The sequence below is a fragment of the Gavia stellata genome, chromosome 11 (assembly GCF_030936135.1).
Source record: "Gavia stellata isolate bGavSte3 chromosome 11, bGavSte3.hap2, whole genome shotgun sequence".
NCBI lineage: Eukaryota > Metazoa > Chordata > Aves > Gaviiformes > Gaviidae > Gavia > Gavia stellata.
In genome coordinates, this window is record NC_082604.1 from 6,771,061 (window position 1) to 6,794,443 (window position 23,383).

The window sequence follows — 23,383 nt, forward strand, 5'->3', positions numbered from 1 at the left end:
ATGGGATCCAGCACAACTTTATGGGTTTCTTGGTTTTCCCTTCCTCATGTGCTCCCTGACGCCAAATTTCCTGCCTAAGTGTTGTTTCTTCTTTTCTAGAAAACATGAAGGTCTTCAAGCAGGAGGTCCATGGAGGGCATGTGTATGCTGGGAAAGCTGTCACATTTTCAGGGCTTGGGACAAAAGGCTGTCTGTGGCACGAGGGCAGGGGTTTTAAGTGTTGCGCTGCATTGAATTCTCACCAGTGACGAGTAGTTGGATGACACAGAGTAAATGAGTGATTAAGTAAGAGTGAAAATGCCTTGGTGCAAATCAGTGGCTCTTTGTGGGCACATTGCTTTCAGCTCCACTCCCTCACACGTATTTTAACTGTGAGGCGCCAAAAGCCAAGATGTCCAAGCTCAAAATTAAATTCCAGTGGCAGAGCCTGGAACTGAACTTCCCAAACCACATTTTCCTTGCTTTGTATCTGTGCAAGGTGGAAGTATGCCCACCTCCCAGAGCATGTGCTTGTCGGCTAGGTTCACATTCTTTGCCGCTGTGTTTTATTCTCTGAGTGTAATATGTCAGCACAGCTCCAGAAAAAGGAAAGTTTGACATTTACAGGTATGCTTATATGCTTCCCTGTCCTAAAAAGCTAAGCAAACATGAACAACTTAATCTTTGAATGTAAAAGGCAGTTCTGCAAAGATTACCAATCAATCCAATCACTGACATACTACATTTTTTGTAAGTGCACAGACAGATCTATAACTCACATCACCCAGCAGGCTCAGAGTAGCGTCATTTGCTTTAAATCCTGTTATTCCAATTGCACGGTTTAATTATATTGAATGCTCAGGAGCATACACAGGAAGGAAAAACCCATTTGTCATCATTAGCTGGTGTGCCCTCCAGCCCCGGCACTTTGGAGCTGTGTAATGTTATTGATGGATCTGGTGTATCTCTGATCGGAAGCAAGTATTTAGCCACTTAATCCTTGATGAGACATTGATCTTCATTGGAGCTGGGACAGATGCTTACAGTGCTCGCACGTTGTAACATTACCCGTCTGTTCATGCAGGAGGGATAAACAACATGCCTAAGTCCTTCAGCACAGTCCTGTCATGTCCTTGGTTAGCTGGGCACAGCTTATGCCTCACATATGGTTTGGAAACCGATGGTGTGCTTGAGGCCAGGCAGGGCTTCACGTGTTGGGTTTTGTAGTGACGCTGGTAGCAGGTCTGGCGCAGGTCACCTTGGAGGACCAGGTGGAGACCACCATCCAGCGACTCCTCCATGCCAGTCTACCCTGCTGGCGGGCGCTTCCGTGTTCCTGACCGCTGGCGCTTCAGGGACCCTCCACCAAATGCTCTTTGCTGGGTTTCCACCTCCCTTCCATTCAGTGCCGCCGCAGTGAGGACAGTGCCCAAGCACTGCTGAGCAGTGGTGGTTGGTGCCAGCGCATCGGCTCCGCATGCAGGCAGCGCCCTGTGTGATGCTGCAACACGGCCGCTTTATCAGCCGTTGCGTTACATTTTTTCATGCAGTTCTGTGATTTTTTGCTTATCTGCTACCTTCCTGTAGCATGGCTCACCTCTCCAGCAGAAACGTGCATGGTTATCTGGTACGCAGTAATGAAGAAGAGATTAAAATACAACTGCTTGGCACTAATAATCTCTGCTTAATCTCTGTCTCTGGAGTCAGTTAGCTCATGGACCTGCTGAAAATATTGAATTAAAGGGTGAATGAGTTATTCTTAAAATTTCATTTATTAAACTTATTATTAAACTGTATTCCTAATTTTTTTTTTCCATTTCAGGAAATGGAAACCGATCAGATGAAACATTTGCTTATGAGTGTTTTTGAGATCTGTGATAAAACAGCAGCTTTTTGGCACAGATGCATTATCAACTTTCATGAATGATGTGAGGTGGATTTGAATCTAATTTGTCACCTCTCCTTTGCTGATTCATTGCTAGTTCTTAAATGATGGGATAATTTTCTTTCTGAAAAACACATGTTTACAGAAAACTCTTCCCCCTGTACTTCTGTGAACCCACTGACTGCTTTTCTGCCTCTGGCATTCCACAGCCAAAGTTTCACAGTTTAATGGTGTATTGGGTCTGTATGGCAGGGTATGGTCATTTGTCCATAAAGGCTGGATCACCTGAGGACACGGGACCCTGAGAGGTGACTTTGGAAACGAGAAAAGGGCCCTGTATCATTAGCTTTTGACTTTTTTCCTATGCTTTTTCTATTTGTTCCATTTTGCATACCTGTGCATGCACAGTGCACCGTTAGCTCATGGTCTTGAGCAGTGCTGTGCTGGAGCCACTGACCACCTCAGTACCGGAAAGGCTGATGGTGTGCTGATTAGCCACCCCTGCCCCTGGGCCGAAGCAGCAGCAGTGTGGTGCCATGCCCCCCTTAGCCGGTGCAGACACCGGGCCCGATGCAGTGGTAAGGGCTGGGTGGGGCTTTCTCGTATGTCCTGTAGAAAATGACACCACTCGGGGCAACGGAGCCATTTCTGTAGGGGAAAACCTCTCAGCTAAACTGCATGTTCTCATCTGCATTGATAAAAACCAAGATGTAATGTAGTTTAGAAGACAAGTGGAAAAATAAGCATGGGGGAGGAAGGGTAATGAATCCAGAGGGCAGTGAGTTTTAAGGACACCTTTATTTCAGGAAATCAGTGTATATACATTTCAACCTAGTCTATGCCGGTAACACTTAGAAGACCAGGAACAAAAAAGTCCCACGGGCAAAGTGCAAAAATATAAGCAAAAGCCTCTAACACTCGCATGTGCTACATTGCAGGAGTGATTGCTCCTCCTAGTCTGAAAGTGCCTCTGTTCAAATGTAGAAATGGGGAGGATAACTACAGGCAAATTACAGACTGGTTGGTGAAAACAGAGGATAAACTGATTTGTTCTCCTGGGAGCAGGATAAGGTCAGGCCAGCATGTGTTGCAGTTACCAGATCTACCTCTGCTCTCTTCTGTTGCTTCCCATTAGCAAAAAACAATTTTATTTTTTTTTTAAATTTTTTTTTGGTGTGTCTTGCAGTTCAGAGAAAGAGATAAAAAATCTGCTGGAGCTCTTGAAATATCAGGTGCCTCCACCCAAGTGCAGGGTGCTCAGAAACAAAATGGTTCTTACATTTACATAAGAGCAAAAGGGTTTTTTTCAGCTCAAGAAATCAGTGATATGAGTTTATAGCATAAACATTAATGAGGCTGAATAGGCTGGTGTACAGCCTGAAGAGCACTAATGATCCATTCCAGTATGTGTGCAGGTCATACGTAAAAGTAATTCAAACCAGAGGCACCTGTATAATGTATTTCTACAGCATTGTAGATGTATGGTATTGCTGCAGCCGTTCCTTGAATAAAGCATGGCTGGCTTTACAATTAATGCTATCCTTACATCATCTTTATTTTCCCTCTCCTTGGATATGTGAACATAAATTGTAAATAGATTAAGCTTTGAATTTGGAATTTTAATAAAAGTGAAGACCTTCCACACCCAAAGGATTGCACAGCAAAGTGACCTTTCAAATTGATAATGTAAGAAAGAGATGCTTATGGTTGAGGGGTGGGAAGTAAAGAAAAAAAAAAACCAAAACAAGTTTAAGAGTGTTTTTGCCTTGCTGTCATGGAAAAGGTGGTACCTTCAAAGGTCACCCAAGCTGTCTCGTGAAGGTTTGCAGCATCCCATGTAGGCGTTCCCCCTGTTTCACACCACAACAAAAACCACATCGTCTAGTCCTGCTTAGTGTACTATATTTTAGCAAAACACAAACAGATGTAATCTGTGTTTGTTTAGCATCCTCCAGCACTGAGATTTGGTAGGAGACTGGTGAAGAATGCCAGGAGAATACACAGGTCCTCAGGAGGACCCGGCATGCGCAGCCTTCTCCTGTCTTCCTTGGAGGAACGAAGCCCTGTGTCCAGGCTTGCAGATGCCACTGGCCTGACACTTGTCCCAGTGCTATTTGGCTACCACCATCCAAGAGGTCCTCTTCTGCCATGTGCTTGTGTCCCCTGGCCACTTCCAGCCTTTGTGCATGGTGGAGCACATCAGTCCTGACCGTACCACCAGCCTGTCTACATCTCTGTCCCCACATCTATGGTCTTCTCCCCCAGCCACCTCACCCTGCTGGCCTACACCCCTCTTTGGAGTTCTTTCTTAGGCCACCACCTCCAAATTAGCTGCTTCTCACCTGCACCTCCAACCCTCTGCCATGAAACACTCCTCCTTCCCTTCTCCATTCTCCATGGGCTGAGTTCAACCTCCTTCTGGCACTGGCACCGGCAGCCACCACCTTCTTAGTCTTCACCACTGACTGCAGCCTCCTGCATGCTTGTGGTGGCACACGAGGCTGAGCCAACACCATCTCAGGCACCATCTCTGGAGAAGCTCATCTCCTCTGCTTGCCAAAGGCTGTACCCTGCAACCCAAAACTGTGGATGCTGCCACCCAGCACAGGGCTGGTAGGGTCTGTCCCCTGGGGGACACCCTGCTCTCCCCAGTCCATGAGGGGGGCAGAGCTCCAGGACAGGAGGCAGTGCATGTGAGTCCAGCCAGGGATGGATCCCACCACACCTACCTCAGCCGGTCCTTGGGGCTCAGTGCTAGGACAGGTGACCCACGACATCCTGCTGTCTCCATCTGAGGGGGTCACCAAACCACCTGCCTCCATCTGTGGGAGCCACTCAGGGCTTTCTGTCTCGCCTAGTGGAGGCTGGGCAGTCTGTCCTGCTGGCAGCAAGGCCACCGAGAGGTGCATGTCCCTTCACATCTTGATTTTGGTCTGCAGCACCCACCCCATCTCTGTTTCTCAGAGATGGAAGGATGCATACTCAGCCATCTCGTCTCCTACCTGTCCTCCTAAGACCTGCTCGTGGATGACAGAGCTTGGATGGACCCTGCTGACAGAGCTTGCTCAATGATGATTTAGGCTATGGACAGGGTTTCTTCCGCAGGCTGCCCCAAACTGTACTCAGGCCCCCCCAGGGAGACCTCTGTGCCCTACAGGCAGCAGGACGGGTGCCCACCACGTGGACCATACCATCCTACAGGAGCTCCCTGGCCCCCACCATGCAGTGAGACAACTACACCTGCACGTAGGTGGGTGACAGGGTGTAACCTGTGAGTCACCACTCACCCCCGTCCTGCCTTGCACGCAGGGCTCATCACCGAGCTCGCACATCACCGTGAGTGTGGGCACCACCAGCGTGGGGACAGCCAAGGCTGAGGACTTTGCTTTCCCTACAAACAGAGGGAACAGGAGAAACCAAAGCTTTTGTGCCCACCTTGCCATAGAGGGGACCTCTTTAGGAGTGACAGATAGGTGGGCATGGCTGCCTTGGTAAATACAGCCGTGCCAGCATGCATGGGGGCAACCTGCTCTCTTCATCCTGGTTTCGCTTGTCTAGCAGTGACTGAGACAGCAGGACATGTTTGCAGAAGGGTGTATGTGGCAACCTGGGTGTTTCCTATGACCCATTAGATGCTTTTCAACACAATAATTTGCTGTGCTGCCAGTCCGGAGTACTGCCCTGGGATATCACCCTTACACACCGGGGTGATAGCACTGCACATGTATGCCATGGAAAACGTGATCTGAAACACCTTCACAACTGCCTGGCGTGTTTCACACAGGAGCTCTGCCTCAATGTGGCAAAGGCCATGCTCAGCCCCTTCCACTACTCTCGTGATGCCATCTGTGTGTCCCCCTGCCCGGCACCCTGCCCGTGCGGGCCACCCTGGCAGCTCACACAGACTGCATGTGGGGCTGAGCTGCCACCTTGCCCAGCCCCACAGCAGCACCCGATGCTGCCACCTTTTCCCATCCATTGCCCCACTGCAATGGGGTGTGCAACAGCCGCTCCACGGGGGTGCAGGGGTTCTACAGTTTCCGACTCCCCGGCTCTGCTTGGGTGACAGCTCACCTGCACAGCTGTGGCAGGGGATCAGCCTCTCCCCACGCCGGGTGTCTGGCCACGTCGCGGCAGGGCTGTGGGCGCGACGCCCCCGGCAGTGGGCTCTCTGGAAGGTACAGTCTGGCTCCCAGGGCTGACAGCTGCGTTTCTGCAGAGCTGACACTCCTGTGACTCATCTCGATGCTGTCTTGCACTCTGCAGACACAAACACACTTAACAACAAGTCTTCCCTGGAAGGGAAAGCACTGTGCTTTGATGGTTGCCACTGCATCATTTCCTCATGCCCCACCTTCAGACACTGAAGCATACTGCTGCCCCGAAGCATCACCTCTCACAAAGGCCCAGGGAGGTATTTGGTCCCTTCCCTACTAGCCTGTGGCTTTTGTGCACTTAGCATTTCAGACTTCAAAACCTTGTCTACCCGTTTGGGAGATGGGTGTCCCTGCCTTTCTGCTTCCTCTCAGTCAGTGCATCCACTCTGCAGCTTCAAGGGGCTGCAGCAAGCACGCTCAGTGCAGCATTTCTATTTGAAACTGCTCCTGTCCCAGGCACTATACCCAGATTTTTGGACAGCAGCACATAAAGTTGAGCTGGCATCTTCCATAGGAAAGCTTAGCCTGCTCGTTTTATTTTCCCTGCCCAAAGCAATTTTTTACTGCTGCTCATCTCCTCTCTTTTTACAGCCAGGTCTACATGTGAGCTGGCTCTCATGGTGTGCTCTTCCCTTTAACATCATTGACTTACTCAAACGTCATCCCTATCTTCAGGAAAGGCAGGAAGGAGCATCCAGAGAACTACAGGACAGTTAATCTCACCTTGATCCCTGGGAGGGAGCAAGATGAAATCTTGGAAACCATTTAAAAGGATACTAAGGACAAGAAGGTGATTGGATTCATAAAATCATGCCTGACCAGCTTGATAGCTGCCTCTGAAGAGATGACTTTACTTGGTGGATGAAGTGAGAGCAGTGGATGTTGTTTATCTCAACTTCAGTATTGAAAGCCTTACTGTCTCCCATAATACCCTCATAGACAGACTCATAAAGTACGGGCTAGATAAGTGGACAGTGAGGTGGACTGAAAACTGGCTGAACTGCCCCACTCCAAGGGCTGTGATTAACAGCATGAAGTCCAGCTGGTGTCCAGACCCTTAGCAGAGTCCCTTGGAGGTCAAGACCGGGGCAAATAATGAAGATGCCTAACAATAATGGCCTGGTGCTAGGACAGAGTGCACCCTCAGCAAGTTTGCAGATCATACAAAACTGAGGGGAGTGGCTGATACACCAGGGGGTTGTGCCACCGTTCAGAGGCACCTTGACAGGCTGGAGAAATGGACTGACCGGCACCTCGTGAGGTTCAACAAGGGGAAGTGAGAAGTCTTGCACCTGCGGAGGAACAACCCCAGGCAGCAGTAGTCTCTGGGGCTGATCGGCTGGAAAGCAGCTTTGCAGAGAAGGATCTGGGATCCTGGCAGAAACCAAGCTGTCCATGAGCCGGCAATGCACCATTGCAACAAAAGCAGGCAACAGCAACCTGGGCTGCATTAGAATGAGCATTGCCAGCAGGTCAAGGGAGGTGATCCTTCCCCTCTACCTAGCACTGCTGAGACACATCTGGAGTGCTGTGTCCAGCGCTGGGCTCCCCAGTACAAGAAAGACATGGACTTACTGGAGCACGTCCAGGGAAGGGCCACAAAGATGATCAAGGGACTGTAGCATCTCTCATAAGAGAGGCTGAGAGAGCTGGGACTGTTCAGCCTGGAGAAGAGAAGGCTTGCAAGGATCTTATCCATGTGTATAAACACCAATGGATAGAGTAAAGAAGACAGAGCTCTTCTCAGCGGTGACAGTGAGAGGACAAGAGGCAATGGGCACAAACTGAAATACAGGACAGTCCATTTAAACATAAGAAAAAATGTTTACTCTCAAGATGATCAAACACTGGAACAGGTTGCCCAGATAATTTGTGGAGACAGCCTTGGAGATAGTCAAAACCAGATTGGACATGGCCCCAGGCAACCTGGTCTTAGCAAGGCATTGGAGTAAACCTCCGGAGGTCCCTTTCAACCTCAGCCACTCTGTGAACAAGGCCATCATCCTGGGCTCCCAGTCAAAAATAACTCACAGCATCAGCTTCTGTTTGAGGAATGCAGCTGCAGCTACTACAGTTCCCACAGCCTTTCCTTTGTGATTCCCTTCAGACATGTCTTTCCTGGCCTTAAACACCTGCAGTGACCCTCCAGTCCCTCTTTTCATGCTGCGACCCAAAGAGCCACTGCAGCGTTTCATATCAGCGTGCTTCCCCGCCTTCTTCTGCCACAGCACCTCACAGTGCCAGATGGTATCTGAAGGTCTTATCAGTGTGTGGTTCAGAGACATTTTACATGGCTCCTACCTTACGCACTGATGGTTTGTCCTCCGTGACAGACAAACCTGGGGGCTTTGGATGCCTGGCTGCCTCCCGAGGGCTGTGATGGGCACGCACATGTCTGTGGTTATAGGGTGGCTGCAAGGTGCGTAAGCCTTGTGGTGGAGCAGTGGAGTACCCATTGTGCTATTTTATGAGCATCCAAACACCATTAGCATCACTGCAATGAAGAAGTGTTACAGCTGGTCAGTTACTAAGAGTCAGTGGGCAGCGACAAAATTCCTCACTACCTACATTGCATGCTGATTACCGACACCAATTAAACAGCCCACCACTGAGCCCTTTGGGGCTTACAGCTCTCCCTTCCCCCTCCACTTCTGTAAACACAGGGTCCAACAAGTGAGGCTTATTGCCACCCACGTGAGATGCCAAGGCCTTGGTTCAGTTGACAGCATGAAGCTCTCGGGTGCTTTGGCTGTACCTGTGCTCAAACAGAAGTGCAGGCTGGAGCCCTGCCACTAGCTCCATCGTGCCCATCTCCTGCTCCATTCCTGCCCCAGGCACCAAACCCATCCCAAGGGACCGTCTGGGTGCAGCAGTCTCAGAATCACTAAGGTTGGAAAAGACCTGTAAAAACATCAAGTCCAACCATCAACCCAACACCACCATGCCCTTTAAACCATGTCCTACAATGCCATGTCCACACGTTCCTTGAACACCTCCAGGGATGGTGACTCCACCACCTCCCTGGGCAGCCTGTTCCAGTGTTTCACCACTCTCTCCATAAAGAAATTTTTCCTAATATCCAGCCTGAACCTCCCCTGGCGCAACTTGAGGCCATTTCCTCTTGTCCTGTCGCTAGTCACCTGGGAGAAGAGACCAACACCCACCTCTCTGCAACCCCCTTTCAGGTAATTGTAGAGAGTGATGAGGTCTCCCCTCAGCCTCCTCTTCTCCAGACTGAACAACCCCAGTTCCCTCAGCTGCTCCTCATAAGACTTGTGTTCCAGACCCCTCACCAGCTTCGTTGCCCTTCTCTGGACATGCTCCAGTACCTCAATGTCCTTCTTGTAGTGAGGGGCCCAAACCTGAACAGAGGATTCGAGGTGCGGCCTCACCAGCGCCGAGTACAGGGGCACGATCACCTCCCTGCTCCTGCTGATCACACTGCTTCTGATACAGGGCAGGATGCCGTTGGCCTTCTTGGCCACCTGGGCACACTGCTGGCTCATATTCCGCCGGCTGTTGACCAACACCCCCAGGTCCTTTTCTGCAGGGCAGCTTTCCAGCCACTCATCCCCAAGCCTGTAGCGTTGCATGGGGTTGTTGTGACCCAGCACTTGGCCTTGTTGAACCTCATCCAATTGGCCTGGGCCCATCCATCCAGCCTGTCCAGATCCCTCTGCAGAGCCTTCCGACCCTCGAGCAGATCAACACACCCGCCCAACTTGGTGTCGTCTGCAAACCTACTAAGGGAGCACTCAATCCCCTCATCCAGATCGTTGATAAAAATATTAAACAAGACCGGCCCCAAAACTGAGCCCTGGGGGACTCCACTTGTGACCGGCCGCCAACTGGATTTCACTCCATTCACCACGACTCTCTGGGCTCGGCCATCCAGCCAGTTTTTTACCCAGCGAAGAGTGCACTTGTCTAAGCCACGAGTCGCCAGCTTCTCCAAGAGAATGCTGTGGGAGACAGTGTCAAAGGCTTTACTGAAGTCCAGGTAGACAACATCCCCAGACTTTCCCTCATCCACTCAGCGGGTCACCTGGTCATAGAAGGAGATCAGGTTGGTCAAGCAGGACCTGCCCTTCATGAACCTGTGCTGGCTGGGCCTGATCCCTTGGTTATCCTGCACGTGCCCTGTGAGCACCCTCAAGATAAACCTCTCCATAATCTTCCCCAGCACCAAGGTCAGGCTGACAACCATCTGAGGAGGGATGGAGAGACTTTCTCCAGCCTAGAGAGAGAGCCTACACTATGTGCCAACCTGCTCAGTGTGCCCATTTCCCCACCCAGAGCTGTGCAAGCATGACTCAATTCAGCACTCAGCTGAAGGGCCCCGCACCTCCAGCTGCACTGGGTGATCTAATTCCAGATATCGCATCTTCCTGGCCTTGCTTAGCTCAGGTTTCAGCACAGCATTTCAAATGCACAGTTGCTGAGTACCTCTGCTAGCTGTTAAACACACCGTTTTAGAAAGCACTGAATGATGAGGTGCTAGACCTCACTGGAAAGTATTGCCCCCATTTATTTGGTCAGCAGATTGACATTCAAGACCAAACTGACATGAAATCTTCTCCTACGCAGGAGGAGGAGGTGCTATAGAAACCCTCAAGTACCAGTGAGCTGTTGGTCCCAGGCACCTGTCCTGTGCATGCAGCCCGTGGCCACCCTCCAGCCCCATCGCTGGCCCCAGCTGGCCCTTCTCCTCCTGGCCGGGATGCGCGGCTGCACAGCCCCCATGTGCCCTGCCTCCGGCGGGACCTGCTGCTGATTTTGTGGCATTAAACCTACAGGTAACATCACTGTTTCATTCTCTCTTGCTCTCTGTGGCCTGCTGCTCAGGGTCCTGCTGTGGGTGGGAGGAGGCAGAGGAGGCTTAGATGCCCAGTTTGTGCAGGGCAGTGCAGTCCCTGCGATGCAGAGGTCCATGCCGTAGGTTGCAATCTCTGAGCCTTTCAGTTTCTGTTCTTACTCCAAGGTGTTCTCTGGGTACTTTACCTGGAAGATCACAGCATGTTACTTCCTAACAGCAGCTGGGAACTGGAAGCTAAATTAATCCCAACATGGGAAACGAGTGATTCCAAAAGGTTTCTTCTTTTGTGTAAGTGAACCCTTGCATCCCCTTCCAGGTCTTTCAAAGCAGTTCTGTGGTTAGGGTGACTATGTGACTGTTATCAAGGGATGCAATGATAGATGAGCCTGAAAGAACACGAGTTTCAAAAATGAAAAGAAAAAAGTGCTGTGCCTTAGATCACTGTGTTTGAGAGAGCTGTGAACAAAACAGCAAGGTCAGAGCAGGCAGTTTCCAGATTTCTTTATGCTATTTGGAAACAGAGAGGAAAAGCCCCTCACCAAAGTGCTGCGGCAGGGCCCTCACTTAGGGCTGTTCTGCCACGGAGGCAGTTTTTCTGCTCACTCTTTCTGGCTGTGCCTCCCTCCCAGGTCAGCTCACTGCCCAGGGCCTGGCCAGCAGTGCCTGGGGTTAGATTTACACCCCTGTGAAGTACTGCCCTGTCCAAGTCTATTCTCACACCTGTGCAGCATATTTATTAAATCTTTGCTGACAGCTACCCATTCAATGTATAGGAATGTTGATGAAAATCAGGGCAGTTGCCACAGAGGTGGCAGGTTTGAAAGCAGTTGATGCAGAAGATGTCGTGCTGTACCCCGTACTTCCTACCCCATTTTCCTTCTTCCAGGTCCAGGTCCCTTCCCTCACCCACCAGAGCTCCTATGCTGTCCTTAGTTATTTCACCCACCACATTCACCCTTCGTCCCTCTGGTGTGTGCTCACTTCTGAGCTCCCCCCATAAGGAGGAAGGAGGATTTTACATGCAAGACTCCCTCTCCAGTGCAGCTGCTTCCCCGTGGGCATCCCGCTGGGAAAAACACTGGATGTTTGCCACCACAGTGCTACTGTGACACTCACTGTGCCTTCAGCCTCTGCCTTGCTTCTCTTCCTCCAAGCTCTCTGTTAAGGGTCTGGAAGAAGCCTGTTACTTCTTGAGCTGTTGGAGGAAATGAGCCCAGCCCTGGCCTTCCTCCCAGCCGGTCACCAGCCTCCATGGTGGGGGACAGCTGCTGACCAGCTCTCCCCAGTGTATGGTGGGGGGAAGCAGGACACACTCCACAATACTGGTGACCTTGTCTGTCGAGCCCCAGCCTGCTCCTGGTCCTCCGGCAGCAGCAAAATGCTGTTTTACAGCTGTCTCCAGTCTTTTCTCACAGCTGCAGGTCGCTGCCTAGCCCCTCTGATGCTGCAGCCATCTCATCTACCCCACCTTAAGCATTTCCAGCAGCCACAGGATATGCTAGCTTATCAAACTGCATCTCTTTAAAGACATTTTGTGCTTAGCCATACCTTATCGGTGCTATGTGGCCTGCCTTAAAACCCTCTGTTCGTTTCCTCCCTCCTCCCGCCAGTCTCCGGGCTGCCTCATGGCCTGGAACACTTGCGAGCTGTGATGCTGGGGACTGCATTTGGGCCACATCGCCAGCTCCCAAGGTGGTGTCAGCCAGAGCCCTTTGACGCTGCAGAGCACACCAGCCTGGTTTGCCTGTGTTGTACTTCAGCACAGAGGCTGCTGCTGATGTTGCCTACCACGGCTAATGAAAAGCAACCTGGGCATCAGCCGTGCCCGCAAAGACATCTGCCTCGAGCAGTTAGTGAGCATAACGATGTGGCAACTTCTGCCCTTGATCTAAGATGTTTCCCTGCTGCTACTTACTGTAGTTCAGAGAGGTTTTCCTCAGGTGACGGCTGTCAGCTTCCCTCCAGGGTACAGGCAGGGAGCTGCAAGCCTCTGTTGGGAGTCCCAGACCTGAGCACACAAGAATCGGGAGAGAGCTCTATGCAGGAGTCACATTAGTGTCTGCTAGTGCCCCAGACACTTATGTAACCCCCCCAGCAATTGAGTTATTTGTGTGTTTACCAGTTACTTCAGAACTGAAGTCTGAATTTGCAGTCAGTGCCCTCACCAACTGACCACAAAGTCTGCATTGCTGGCAGAGGCAAATAACTGCTTAACCAGGCATGTTCAGTCATGGTGTCCCTTCCTACATCTCTGAAAGCTGTAGGATTTCACCAGATCCCTCACCACTCCCCTCTCTTGTTAGAGTGGGAAAAAAACTTATTTTAAATTAAAAGGTTAAATTTTTTCCAAAGTGCATTTAGATGCAAGCAGAAATTCAGTGACATATACACAGAATCACCAGTTCGGAGAATTGTTTCATGTGTACGTCACATAGAGCCACTTCGCACAGGATGGGGTCTGATGAAAGCTGATTTTTATCAGCCCACAAACTCACTCTTTACATAAGCAATACTCTTGCAAAACATCTAGCGGCCAGTGTGGTAGAGGCTCATTACCTCCTACTTACATCTTGTGGATTTCCCAGGGTGCCAGGATGGCTGCCGTGAGCAGGAACTATCTAATGCAGCCCTTAATGGCAAGTTCCTTGTTTTGTCCCGATGTTTCCTGTTTCAGGTGTATCTTTCTGCTTTACATCTGCAGACTCATACTCTCTCCTGGAACGAGTGGGCTTAAAATCAGGTTAGTCCTTCCACCCCCCACTCCCCTCCCAAGGAGGAAGAGATGTCTCACTCACTCCCTTAGTGTTTCAAGCATGCCTTTGGGGTGCCGGAGCTCAGATTCAGCTCTGTTTTCCTCAGCTTGGAGCAGGAGCTCCAGGTTCACAAGGCAGTCCAAAGGCTCAGAAACCTGCCCAGTTAGAGCCAGAGCATGAGGATGCGTACCAAGCAACATCTGCTATGCCCTTGCAGCCCTTGCCTGTCTTCCAAGCCAGCAGAACTGGTAAAAGAGCTTTTGCTCATGGGTTGTGCTGGGCTTTAGCTTTCGTTGCTGCAATCTCCACCTAGCTCAAAACCAAGCTAAGGGTAATTTTACCTCATTTGCACAGCCTGGCTTAAGGAATTAGTGTTCACATTGTCCCAGGATGCCTCTGCTATCTACGGGGGCTCTTCTAAGTGCTACTCCACGCCCCCATTCAAGATCCCCCTATTTAATAAAGGCTGTCTGCCATGTCCTGTTGGAAGTGTAGCTTGAGATATTTACTCATAAACTGAGTAAACATAAACAAAGCTTGACAAAGGATGCATCCCAGTTACAGGCTGACTGAGAAGGCCAGTTTTGTAGACTCAAATTCACATTCATAACAAAGTAAATATTTACTTAAATACCCTTTTTTATAGGAGCCATACATCTATTAAGAGGTAGGAGGAAAGTCTTACTATGTCTTTTCCCATTTCAGGTCTCAGAACATCATACAATATCTACACATCAGGACGATGAATGTGTCCAACAACTGCAATGTTACAAATCTGGAACTGTATCACCATGTTCGTCTCATTGAATTTGCTTTGTATAACCTCATTTTCTTTTTTGGAGCACTATTTAATGCCCTTGCCCTCTGGGTGTTCTTCTGCAAGGTAAAGAAGTGGACAGAAACCAGGGTGTATGTAATCAATTTAGTCTTTGCAGACTGCTTCGTCATCTGCACCTTGCCTTCCATGGCTTATTTGCTCTGGAATAAGTCAACCCGAGATGAACTCTGCCAGTTTATAGAGGCAATGTATTTTATCAACATGGTAGTGAGCATCTACATCATTTCATTTATCTCCATCGACCGATATATTGCCATAAAGCACCCCTTGAAAGCCAGGACCTTCAGGTCTCCATCAAAGGCTGCCCTTCTCTGTGGACTTCTGTGGGTCTCCGTGATAATTGGTGCCACCTTAGAGCTTTGGCAGAGACGTGCCGGTCTCTGCTTTCAGAAGGATACCACCATGCCCGCTACTCAGAGACTGCTTTCCATTTTCTTCATTTTTACTCTTCCATTAGCAATCTTGACTTTTTGCTCCACAGAAGTAATCAGGAGCCTTAAGAGACGTCTGAACACAAATTCACCAGAAGAGAAATTAATCCAGAAAGCTGTTCACATCATTTATGCAAATCTGATTTTATTTCTAATATGTTTTCTGCCAGCCTACCTTGGGGTACTTGCCAGGTTCATAATGGACAGTGTCGGAGCTACCTGCTTCCTGCTCCAGGTTATGAAGAACTTCTCCTCTGTGACGAGGTGTATTGCCACATCCAACTGCTGCCTGGATAGCGTCTGCTACTACTTCGTGACCAAGGAGTTCCATGAAGACTTTCTACTGCTCAAACCCAGCACTGAAAAAGCAGATCAAGTCCACCCCTTGCAGACACACACTTGCTAAAGGAAGAGGGGGAGCAGGGGGAAAGAAAACCACCAAACCCAAGAAACCCCACAACAACTCTGTAACATCAAGAGAAGATACTGCTTCAATATTATTGGGATAACCATTGCTTTTTCTTCCTAGGGAGATCTTTGTTAGGTTTAGCATTACTAAGGTAATTGTGATTTATAGTCTATGTTTCTATTAAACAACTTATTTCACAGAGGTGTGTAGAAGCGTCTATGTAATCGCTGGTCATCAATGTGTCTCCATTCCACCCTCCAGCACCTACTTGTTACTTTTACAGGAAGACAGGTGAGCCATGTATGTCTCCCTGTTTTAGTTCATTTTGCACCTAAAGTCAATCGATCCTTATTGCCAACACGTACAAAAGAGTACATCATATTTTACTTCATTGTGTATTTCAGGTTGTTTGCATTGATAAAATAATCCAGTTTATTTTTATTATATTCCTTTGACAGGCTGGGGAGGTCTTAGGTGGTACCAGCATATTACTAAGCACATGGCCCTACAAAACAGCCTAGACTCTGCTGACTGCCCTTCCCCTTCAAGTCAATTGGTCAAACAGATGTGGAGGAACACTTTTAGGATGACAGCAAGATTTGTCCAGTGCCATAAAGGCACCAAGTCCAGGAGATTTCAGAGCTGAGCCCTCCTGCCCGCTCCCCTTCTGCTGCACTGCGGAGCCCTGGCACAGAGACACCTCCTTAGAGCAGCCATACCCAAGGGGCTGCTGCTCCCACCCTTTTAACTCTGTCTAGACCCTTGCCACCTGTGCATTGCTATTCCCCGGGTTTATGTTGTGGCACCAGGCTGGCCCCCAGGTTCACCCTCCCCACCACAGCTCAGCGTCAGAGTATCACCCCCCAGCTGAACCTCACAGCTGGACACAGCTGGGTCCAGGTTTCTGCAGCCTGCCGACATTGACACCCCTAACATTCCATGAGGGAAATGCATTTGTCCATGAGTCAGCAGCCTAGAAAAGTCAGGCGAGATGGGGAGTGGGTTGACCCCCTACATGCTACTCAAATGCTCCCTAGGACTGGGTTTTTTCTTTCTAAATATTGAAAAAATCTCCAAAATGGCCTCCGAGCTCTGCCCAGGCAATGCTCAGAGTGCTCCAGGAGACAGGGCAGAGCAGTCTTCCCTGCCCACTTACGCAGTTTCCCCTGTGACCTGCATCTGCGTTCAGGGAGCCCACGGCTGCTGCTCAATCTGCTGGCGTCACCTTTGTGGCCGCAAGCTCAGGAGACGTGAATTAATTGGACAAATCCTGAGGGAGTCGGAGTCTGGCTCCCGTCAGCTGGCTCACATAGATGGGACTGCAATTGCTGCAGCCGACAGAGAGCAAAAGCCATCAAAATGACTACAAAATACCACTGGGGCATGTTCTTAAACATATTTCTAAAGGTCCTGACACCTACAGTGTGCTCACTGCCATACCAGTATCTCTCGCCTGTGCCTGATTGGCAGTGACTGTCATTACCAGCTTGGGCTTTCCAGTGATGCTCATGAGCAGTGTTAGACACCTGACTGCTTCACAGAGCTCAAGCAGGCCCATAACGTCTGTCACGTTTCTTGTAAAGACACTGAAGAGAAGTATGCTGGGTCCCCTCGCCCTGAGCTCACTGTCACAGGGTGCACAAGCACCAATGTGCCCCCTCACAAGGGCCATTAGCCCCCACACTGCTACCTGCCTGGGGCATGCTCTGCAACCGCACCGGAGGTTGGATGGGCTGCTGTGCTCCCTGGGGGCCCTTTCGCTGCCAGAAGGGCAATTTACAACCATTATGGGTTTTATTTCAGAAATTATTTGTTTTCCCATGACTGAAAATATTAAATTTTAATTGCTAGTTTGTGTGAGGTGGAGGGTGGGGAGTGCAGACTGGGTGGAAAAAATTACGGTGAAGGCTTGAGCTGATGTGAGTAGAACAATAGAGGGCACCAGAGACTCCACTGTCCCAAAAAGGTGATAAATGAAGCACTTTTGGGGAACAAGAGTTCATTGCTGTGCTTCAGTGCTCCTGAGCTGTCAACAGCAGGCTCCCGGGCAGCTGTGCCCTGCGCAGAGCAGCACCCTGCACCAGCACCCGCAGCCCCAACAGATCGCCCCTGCCAGGACACCCACATCTACACTGCAACCTTTCTGAGGACTAAACCCACCTGACGGCCCCACAAGAAGCAGGTAATGTCTTTTAATTCTTCCCACACTGATGTGTGGCAGTGTGCTCTGCTCAGTACTTCAGGATGTGCTTTCTCACCTCTTAGCTGAAGCGTTAGCCAGGGCTGCCTGCTTGTTAACATACGGGTCAATCCTCAGCTGTACACAGATGCCTCAGTTTCCTCCTGCTTTCACAGCTGTTATGCCTCACTGTTTTGCAGCCGCATGTGTCATTCAAGGGGGTCTTCATCCCTCGCTGCAGTTTCACACCAGTGCTTCTTACCATGCCTCTTCTGCGAGCCTAGAGACACCCGGCTCCAGGCATGCTGCAGCCCGGGGACCTTAGGAACCACCACCGGCTCTATGCTTACATGGGGGATTCGATGGGGCTGGGATGCCCAGCCCAGCCCGGAGGACTCCGCTGCTCCTCGGGGCAGTGCTATGCGCGCAGAGAGGGGCTTTTTCACTGCAGGATGACTGCGGTAGGCTGGCAGGGAATGGCTGCAGGGTAGGTGGTACCACAGTGCAGCCAAGGACCTGTGAGACTGAAAGCCCAAGAGAGCCAGGACACCGTCTGTATGTTAGTTCCTCCATAAATTCCACCCTAAAAATGACTGTATCCCTGTGGTTCAGTAATGCCATACCAGTTCTGGTGCTAGGGCAGGTGCTGCGCTTTCCTCCGTGGTTGCCAGATCTGTCTCCCAGTCTCAGACACTAAAAACAGTTCAATTAGTTCATGCAATCGGACATTTTCACTACAGTTTAGATGTCGATGCTTAGAAGCCGCTGACTTATAAGGCAAAGTTTTTATAAGAGATGGTAGGAATCTGGGCATTTTCCTTCCTGCCTCACTGTAAACACTTCCTTTATGAGCTGCAGGCTAAGTCTGATTCATCCTCTGCAGCCTCCTTGCTGGTAGCAGAAGCCCTGAAATATTTAAAGGAATACCAGGAGATAGTCTAAGTTCTTGGATTTGTGTTTTCTGCTCTAGCAACATTTTGGCTTCCTATCTTTGTAGGCTGATAGTAGACACGTGTGCTCACTTTCCCTTCTCTCTTTGGAGACCTGTTAATCTGCTAGGGCTGGTGGTACCCATGCTGAGCTATTCTTCCCCAGCATCCTGCAGCGAGAGGAGCAGGTTCATGCTTGGGGGCAGCCTGCCCACAGCAGGCACCCCCCCACCAGCCTGCAGCAGCGTTCCCACTGCCCCCAGGAGTAAAGCCACCTGAGCTACCTCATGGCTGGAAGGGCTCAAGTCCTGTGGAGGTTTGCAGGCCTGGCAAGACCCAGAGCAAACCCATGGGGTGGCTTCAGCAGCAAAGCAAAGGCCTTGGAGGAAAAAGGGGGAATGCTGCCCAGCTCTGCTTCGGGCTGCCCTAAAGCCAGTGGCTCTCTGATAACTACAGCAGTAGCAAAGATAAAAGACCATAAATTACCATTCTGCTTTGCAGACCATTCGCTATTACCCAAACTGTGCAAACCAGGACTGGATGGAGGGCAAGGCAGGCTTAACCCTGTAATAGCTGCAAGAGAGTGTGGCCTCTATTTTTTTGTGTTAGCTGGTGGTGAGTGTCAGTGTTACTCTGATGGCTGAGGGGCAGATGGTGCTGATGAGCCATGGAGCCCCTCCAGGGTCAAACACTGGAACAGGCTGCCCAGGGAAGTGGTGGAGTCACCATCACTGGAGGTGTTCAAAAAACGTGTGGATGTGCCATTGCGGGACATGGTTTAGTGGGCATGGTGGTGTTGGGTTGACGGTTGGACTTGATGATCTTACAGGTCTTTTCCAACCTTAATGATTCTGTGATACATACGTAGCACAGGGGTGCGAGAAGCCAAGAGAGTGGGGGCACTGCAGCAGGACCCAGCCCAGAGGACCTGTTCCCGAGCTCGGTCTCATGCCTGCACCCTTTTCTTGCAGAGACGCCCCAACATGGACAACTGCCCCAATGACAACAACACGCTGCAGAATGGCATTGTGCTATTTCAACTTATCGTCTACATCCCAGTGCTCTCTTTGGGGATCCCACTGAATGTGATTGCCTTCTGGGTCTTCTGCTGCAAACTCAAGAGCTGGACCGAGACCAGGGTGTACATGATCAATCTCATGGTTGCAGACAGTTTCCTGCTCTTCGCCCTGCCTTTCCTGATATATTTTACCAAGTACAACCATCCCACAGACAAGCTGTGTTTCACCATACAGAACATCTATTTTACAAACATGCCTATGAGCATCCTTATCATCACCCTGATAGCGATTGATCGATACATTGCAATCAAGTTCCCTCTAAAAGCAAAGCTTTTTCGATCCTCGCTGAAATCGGCTTCTATCTGTGGGTTTCTTTGGATAACGATGATAATTTACTGCTACTTGCATCCAAAATTTCATGAAAGAAAGGAAGAAGTCTGCCTTCAGAAACAATCTATTCAACCTAATTTTTTCGTGTTATTCTCCATTATTTTTGGGTATTTTATTCCCTTAGGGATAGTGATTTTTTGCTCAGTACAAGTCATCAAATGTCTCAAAAAGAAGATGGCCACAAGCTGCCATGAGACAAAGTTAATCCAGAAAGCAATCCACATTGTTTCTGTGAATTTGTGTGTGTTCATCATATGTTTTTCACCTTTCTACATCACACTGCTCCTACGGTTTGCAGTGGATGTTGCTGGAGCTTGTTCTCTGCTCTCAGAAGTAAGAGCCTCTATTCAGATCTGTGCATGCTTAGCAAATTGTAACTGTTGTTTGGATGCATTTTGCTATTACTTTGCAGCCAAGGAATTTCCGGAATTTCCTTCTCTGTTCCCCACTTGTATATCAATGAGGTCCAAGATGAACCAAAGCAACGAGTCACAGCCACCCACAGATCAAGTCATGATATAAACAAGGTGTCATGCACTATAGGTGCTAAGAGCCACAGTGCTGCTGAGGTTCTGAGGCAGAGGGAATGGGACCACCTACATATTTGCAATCATTGTAGGTACAGGCATACCTGCAAAAAGGGGAAACCCCCTCCAAGGGGTCTGATATTAACTTGAGTTTTGTCCTTCTGTCCTCAGTGACCTGACTCCAGCTCTGCTATCGTCTCAGATTGTTGTGTTGCAGCTTCAGGTGTCTCCTGGTCAAGAGGGAGAGCCACATGGTAGGGAGAATAGATGACAAAGCCATTGTTTCCGCGATGCACTTATTTGTACATATCATGCAGCTAAACATAGGAAGCGAAGCACCCTTACAGCAATACACAAATCTACTTCTAGTACTGTCACTTAAAAACAAGAAAAAGCCCTGTACTACAATGCCAAACCTAATACATCTGTGCTGCTCACATCAGAGAATTTGCCCATACAGTGGTAGTTTCCTGCCAATCTATATAATTTTGAAGCTTGCAGCTATTGCCAGGATGCAGCTATTGCTGTGCATGGAGTAAACTGCAGGAGTCAGACAGTGGCCTGAGACTATTGCCCCATTCCTGCCGTATAATACTTGTATTAGTTTGTGGCAATGCCCTGGCATTTGTGAGACTAAAATCATTGTCGGTATAAATAACGCCATTACTGTATGGAAAAACTGAGCTACCCAAAGCGTTGTGGACCACAGGACATATCAAGTATAAAGTTGTGAAGATCTGATCTCACCCAAGCGACTACTGTAAGCCCTGGTGACAGGTTAATTGTTGTACCTTAATGGGATCAGATCTTCAATAGGTGTCCTGTCTGGTGACAAGTGATTGCATCTGCCCGACTTGTCGCAGCCTCACACTGCAGGAACGTGGATGCCCACAAAACAGCAGCGAACAACACAAAGCAGGTGCAGCCCTGATCCCTCCCTCACCACCTATGAAGAGTTTTCAGGGGAGGTTTGGTGACAGTGGGGTGTATAAGGCCCTTCTGCAGAAATAGTGCAGACCCATGGCTGAGGGCTTCTCGGCATTGCCCTGTGTGATGAAGCATTGTTTTGGATTTGGTTTTTTTTCCACTTTCAGCTGCTTGGACAGTGCACAGTGGGGGTTCAACAGCTCTCCTGCACCTCATTTTGAGACATTTAACTCTTTCCATGCATTATACAGAGAGCCTTGATCTCCCCTAGCTGGATCCCGGACCAGGCATCAGTTTTAACGTCTGCCTTTCCAGGTATCAAATACCTCTATAATATCTGTGCTTGCTGACTATGCCCCACGTATCCTCCCACCCCACAGGGAAGTGACAACAGAGCAGCTCAAAACAGTTAAGCCACAACGGGAGGCCTTGGGGCACTGGAAGAAAGTCACCCATAGAGAAACCTGGGCTGAGAGGGGAGCCAGTGCCAAAGCGTGACTAATTCGTGTTTATCTGCATAGAAATTTCACCTAACGTTTTACCAGATAGTCACTTCAATAACTTAAAGTCAGCTTGGGAAACATTATAGAGTTTTTTAAATGTGTGCGCTAGCTGTATCTCAGTTGCCTTCATGGTCCTTGACTTTCGGTGTCTTCTGACCTGTAAACCCCTAAAAAATTCCTGCAGAGAATGCAAACCCATATTCTGCTCATTTAAACCTACAGACAATTAACTTTCTTAGTGACAACTTACAAATAGTTCCTTTACAAGTGGCCTGTCATCTTCTAGTGTCTGCAGACCACATGCTGAAACCACTGTTCAGACACTGGCCAAACAACATAGGAAACGACTATTCCCATCACAGAAAGTACTCCCCATCCAAATGTTAGATCTACCTGCTTTGTGTCCATTTTTTGGCAGAGGTCCCACCGTGATGGAAGCTGCACCAAGCAACTGCAGAATAAAAATGGATGAAACTACTCAGATCATTTAGCTGATCATTTATGTCCCAATTTTCTTCTTTGATGTATTATTTAATGCTCTGGCCTTACTGGTATTTCACCGCAAGCAGAGCAAAAGGGCCGTGTGTGTATGTGACCAACTTAATCATTGTATACTGTTTGGCCCTCATTCTGCCTTTTAAAGTCTCTTTTCAAAGACAGAAAAAGATACAAGAGACAAATAGTGCCTGATCTTAAAAACCATCTATTGTTTAAGGAGATGCATGAGCGTTGTCACCATTGTAGCTGTCAACAAATACGCTGCAATTAACTATCCTCAGAGAGCAAGAGGCTTAGGGTCCCCGTTAGTCCATTCTCCTTTAGGGTGTGTCATCAATCTTTATGACAGGCATCACTTACGTGTCCAGGCAAGTGGTGCTCAGCAAGGAAAGAGACTTCGGTTTTCAGAAACAGCGCAGAGGGTCTTCAAAAACACTTTTGGCTCTGGGATCCCCTTCTGGGATTTTGCATCTCATTGGTTATAATGAATGCCTGTTCCAAACAGATTATTATGAAAATTTTTATTATTTTGAAAGAAGATGAAGGTTGATTCATATCAACCTGTTATCCTACTGTTAATCCAGAAAGCAAACAACTTGTGTTTTCTGCAAACCCAGTCATGTTCATGTTTTCTCCCTGTTACCATGAGGCACCTTTTCCAATTTACAATGGGCTCCAATTAGGTCATCTATTCTCAAATACAAAACAGAAATGCTTTTGTGCATGTGGCCTCATGTATGGGCCTCATGGTATAGCAAATAGTAACTGCTGTTGAGATGCCATTTGCTACTGTTTTGTAACTAAAGAATTTCAGAGCACTTTCTTCTTACCCAAGCCTATAGTTTTTAAATCGAGGAAGGATCACAGACAAGGCACTCTATTAAACTAAACAGCTGCTGTAGTTTCACCCCAGCAAGCAGCTAAGCACTGCACGGCTGCTCGCTTACCCCCTGTCAGTGCCAAAACCAGTACAACAGCTGGGCTAAAGAATTTATAGTTGGCATTCCTAAACATAGCCAAGCTTACTGCATATAGAGCTGTATGAAGTGAATGGATTTTTCTTGTAGGAAGCAAACCGAGGTCTCCCACCATCCATGTTCTAAATTTCAAAAATTAAGTGTTCCTTTTTCTTATTGTAAGTTT

At 49.0% G+C, this 23,383-nt stretch overlaps 2 protein-coding genes across 2 annotated transcripts; both read left to right on the forward strand.

Moving 5' to 3' along the window:
* Nucleotides 1-14,332: 14,332 nt before the first annotated feature.
* LOC104253048 (G-protein coupled receptor 35) lies at nt 14,333-15,265 on the forward strand. Its single transcript, XM_009817848.2, has one exon. The coding sequence runs from the start codon at nt 14,333-14,335 to the stop codon at nt 15,263-15,265; it is 933 nt and encodes a 310-aa protein (XP_009816150.2).
* Nucleotides 15,266-19,359: 4,094 nt separating this feature from the next.
* LOC104252587 (G-protein coupled receptor 35) lies at nt 19,360-20,307 on the forward strand. The gene has a single exon (XM_009817849.2). It carries the CDS (start codon nt 19,360-19,362, stop codon nt 20,305-20,307), a length of 948 nt encoding a protein of 315 aa, XP_009816151.2.
* Nucleotides 20,308-23,383: the final 3,076 nt, after the last annotated feature.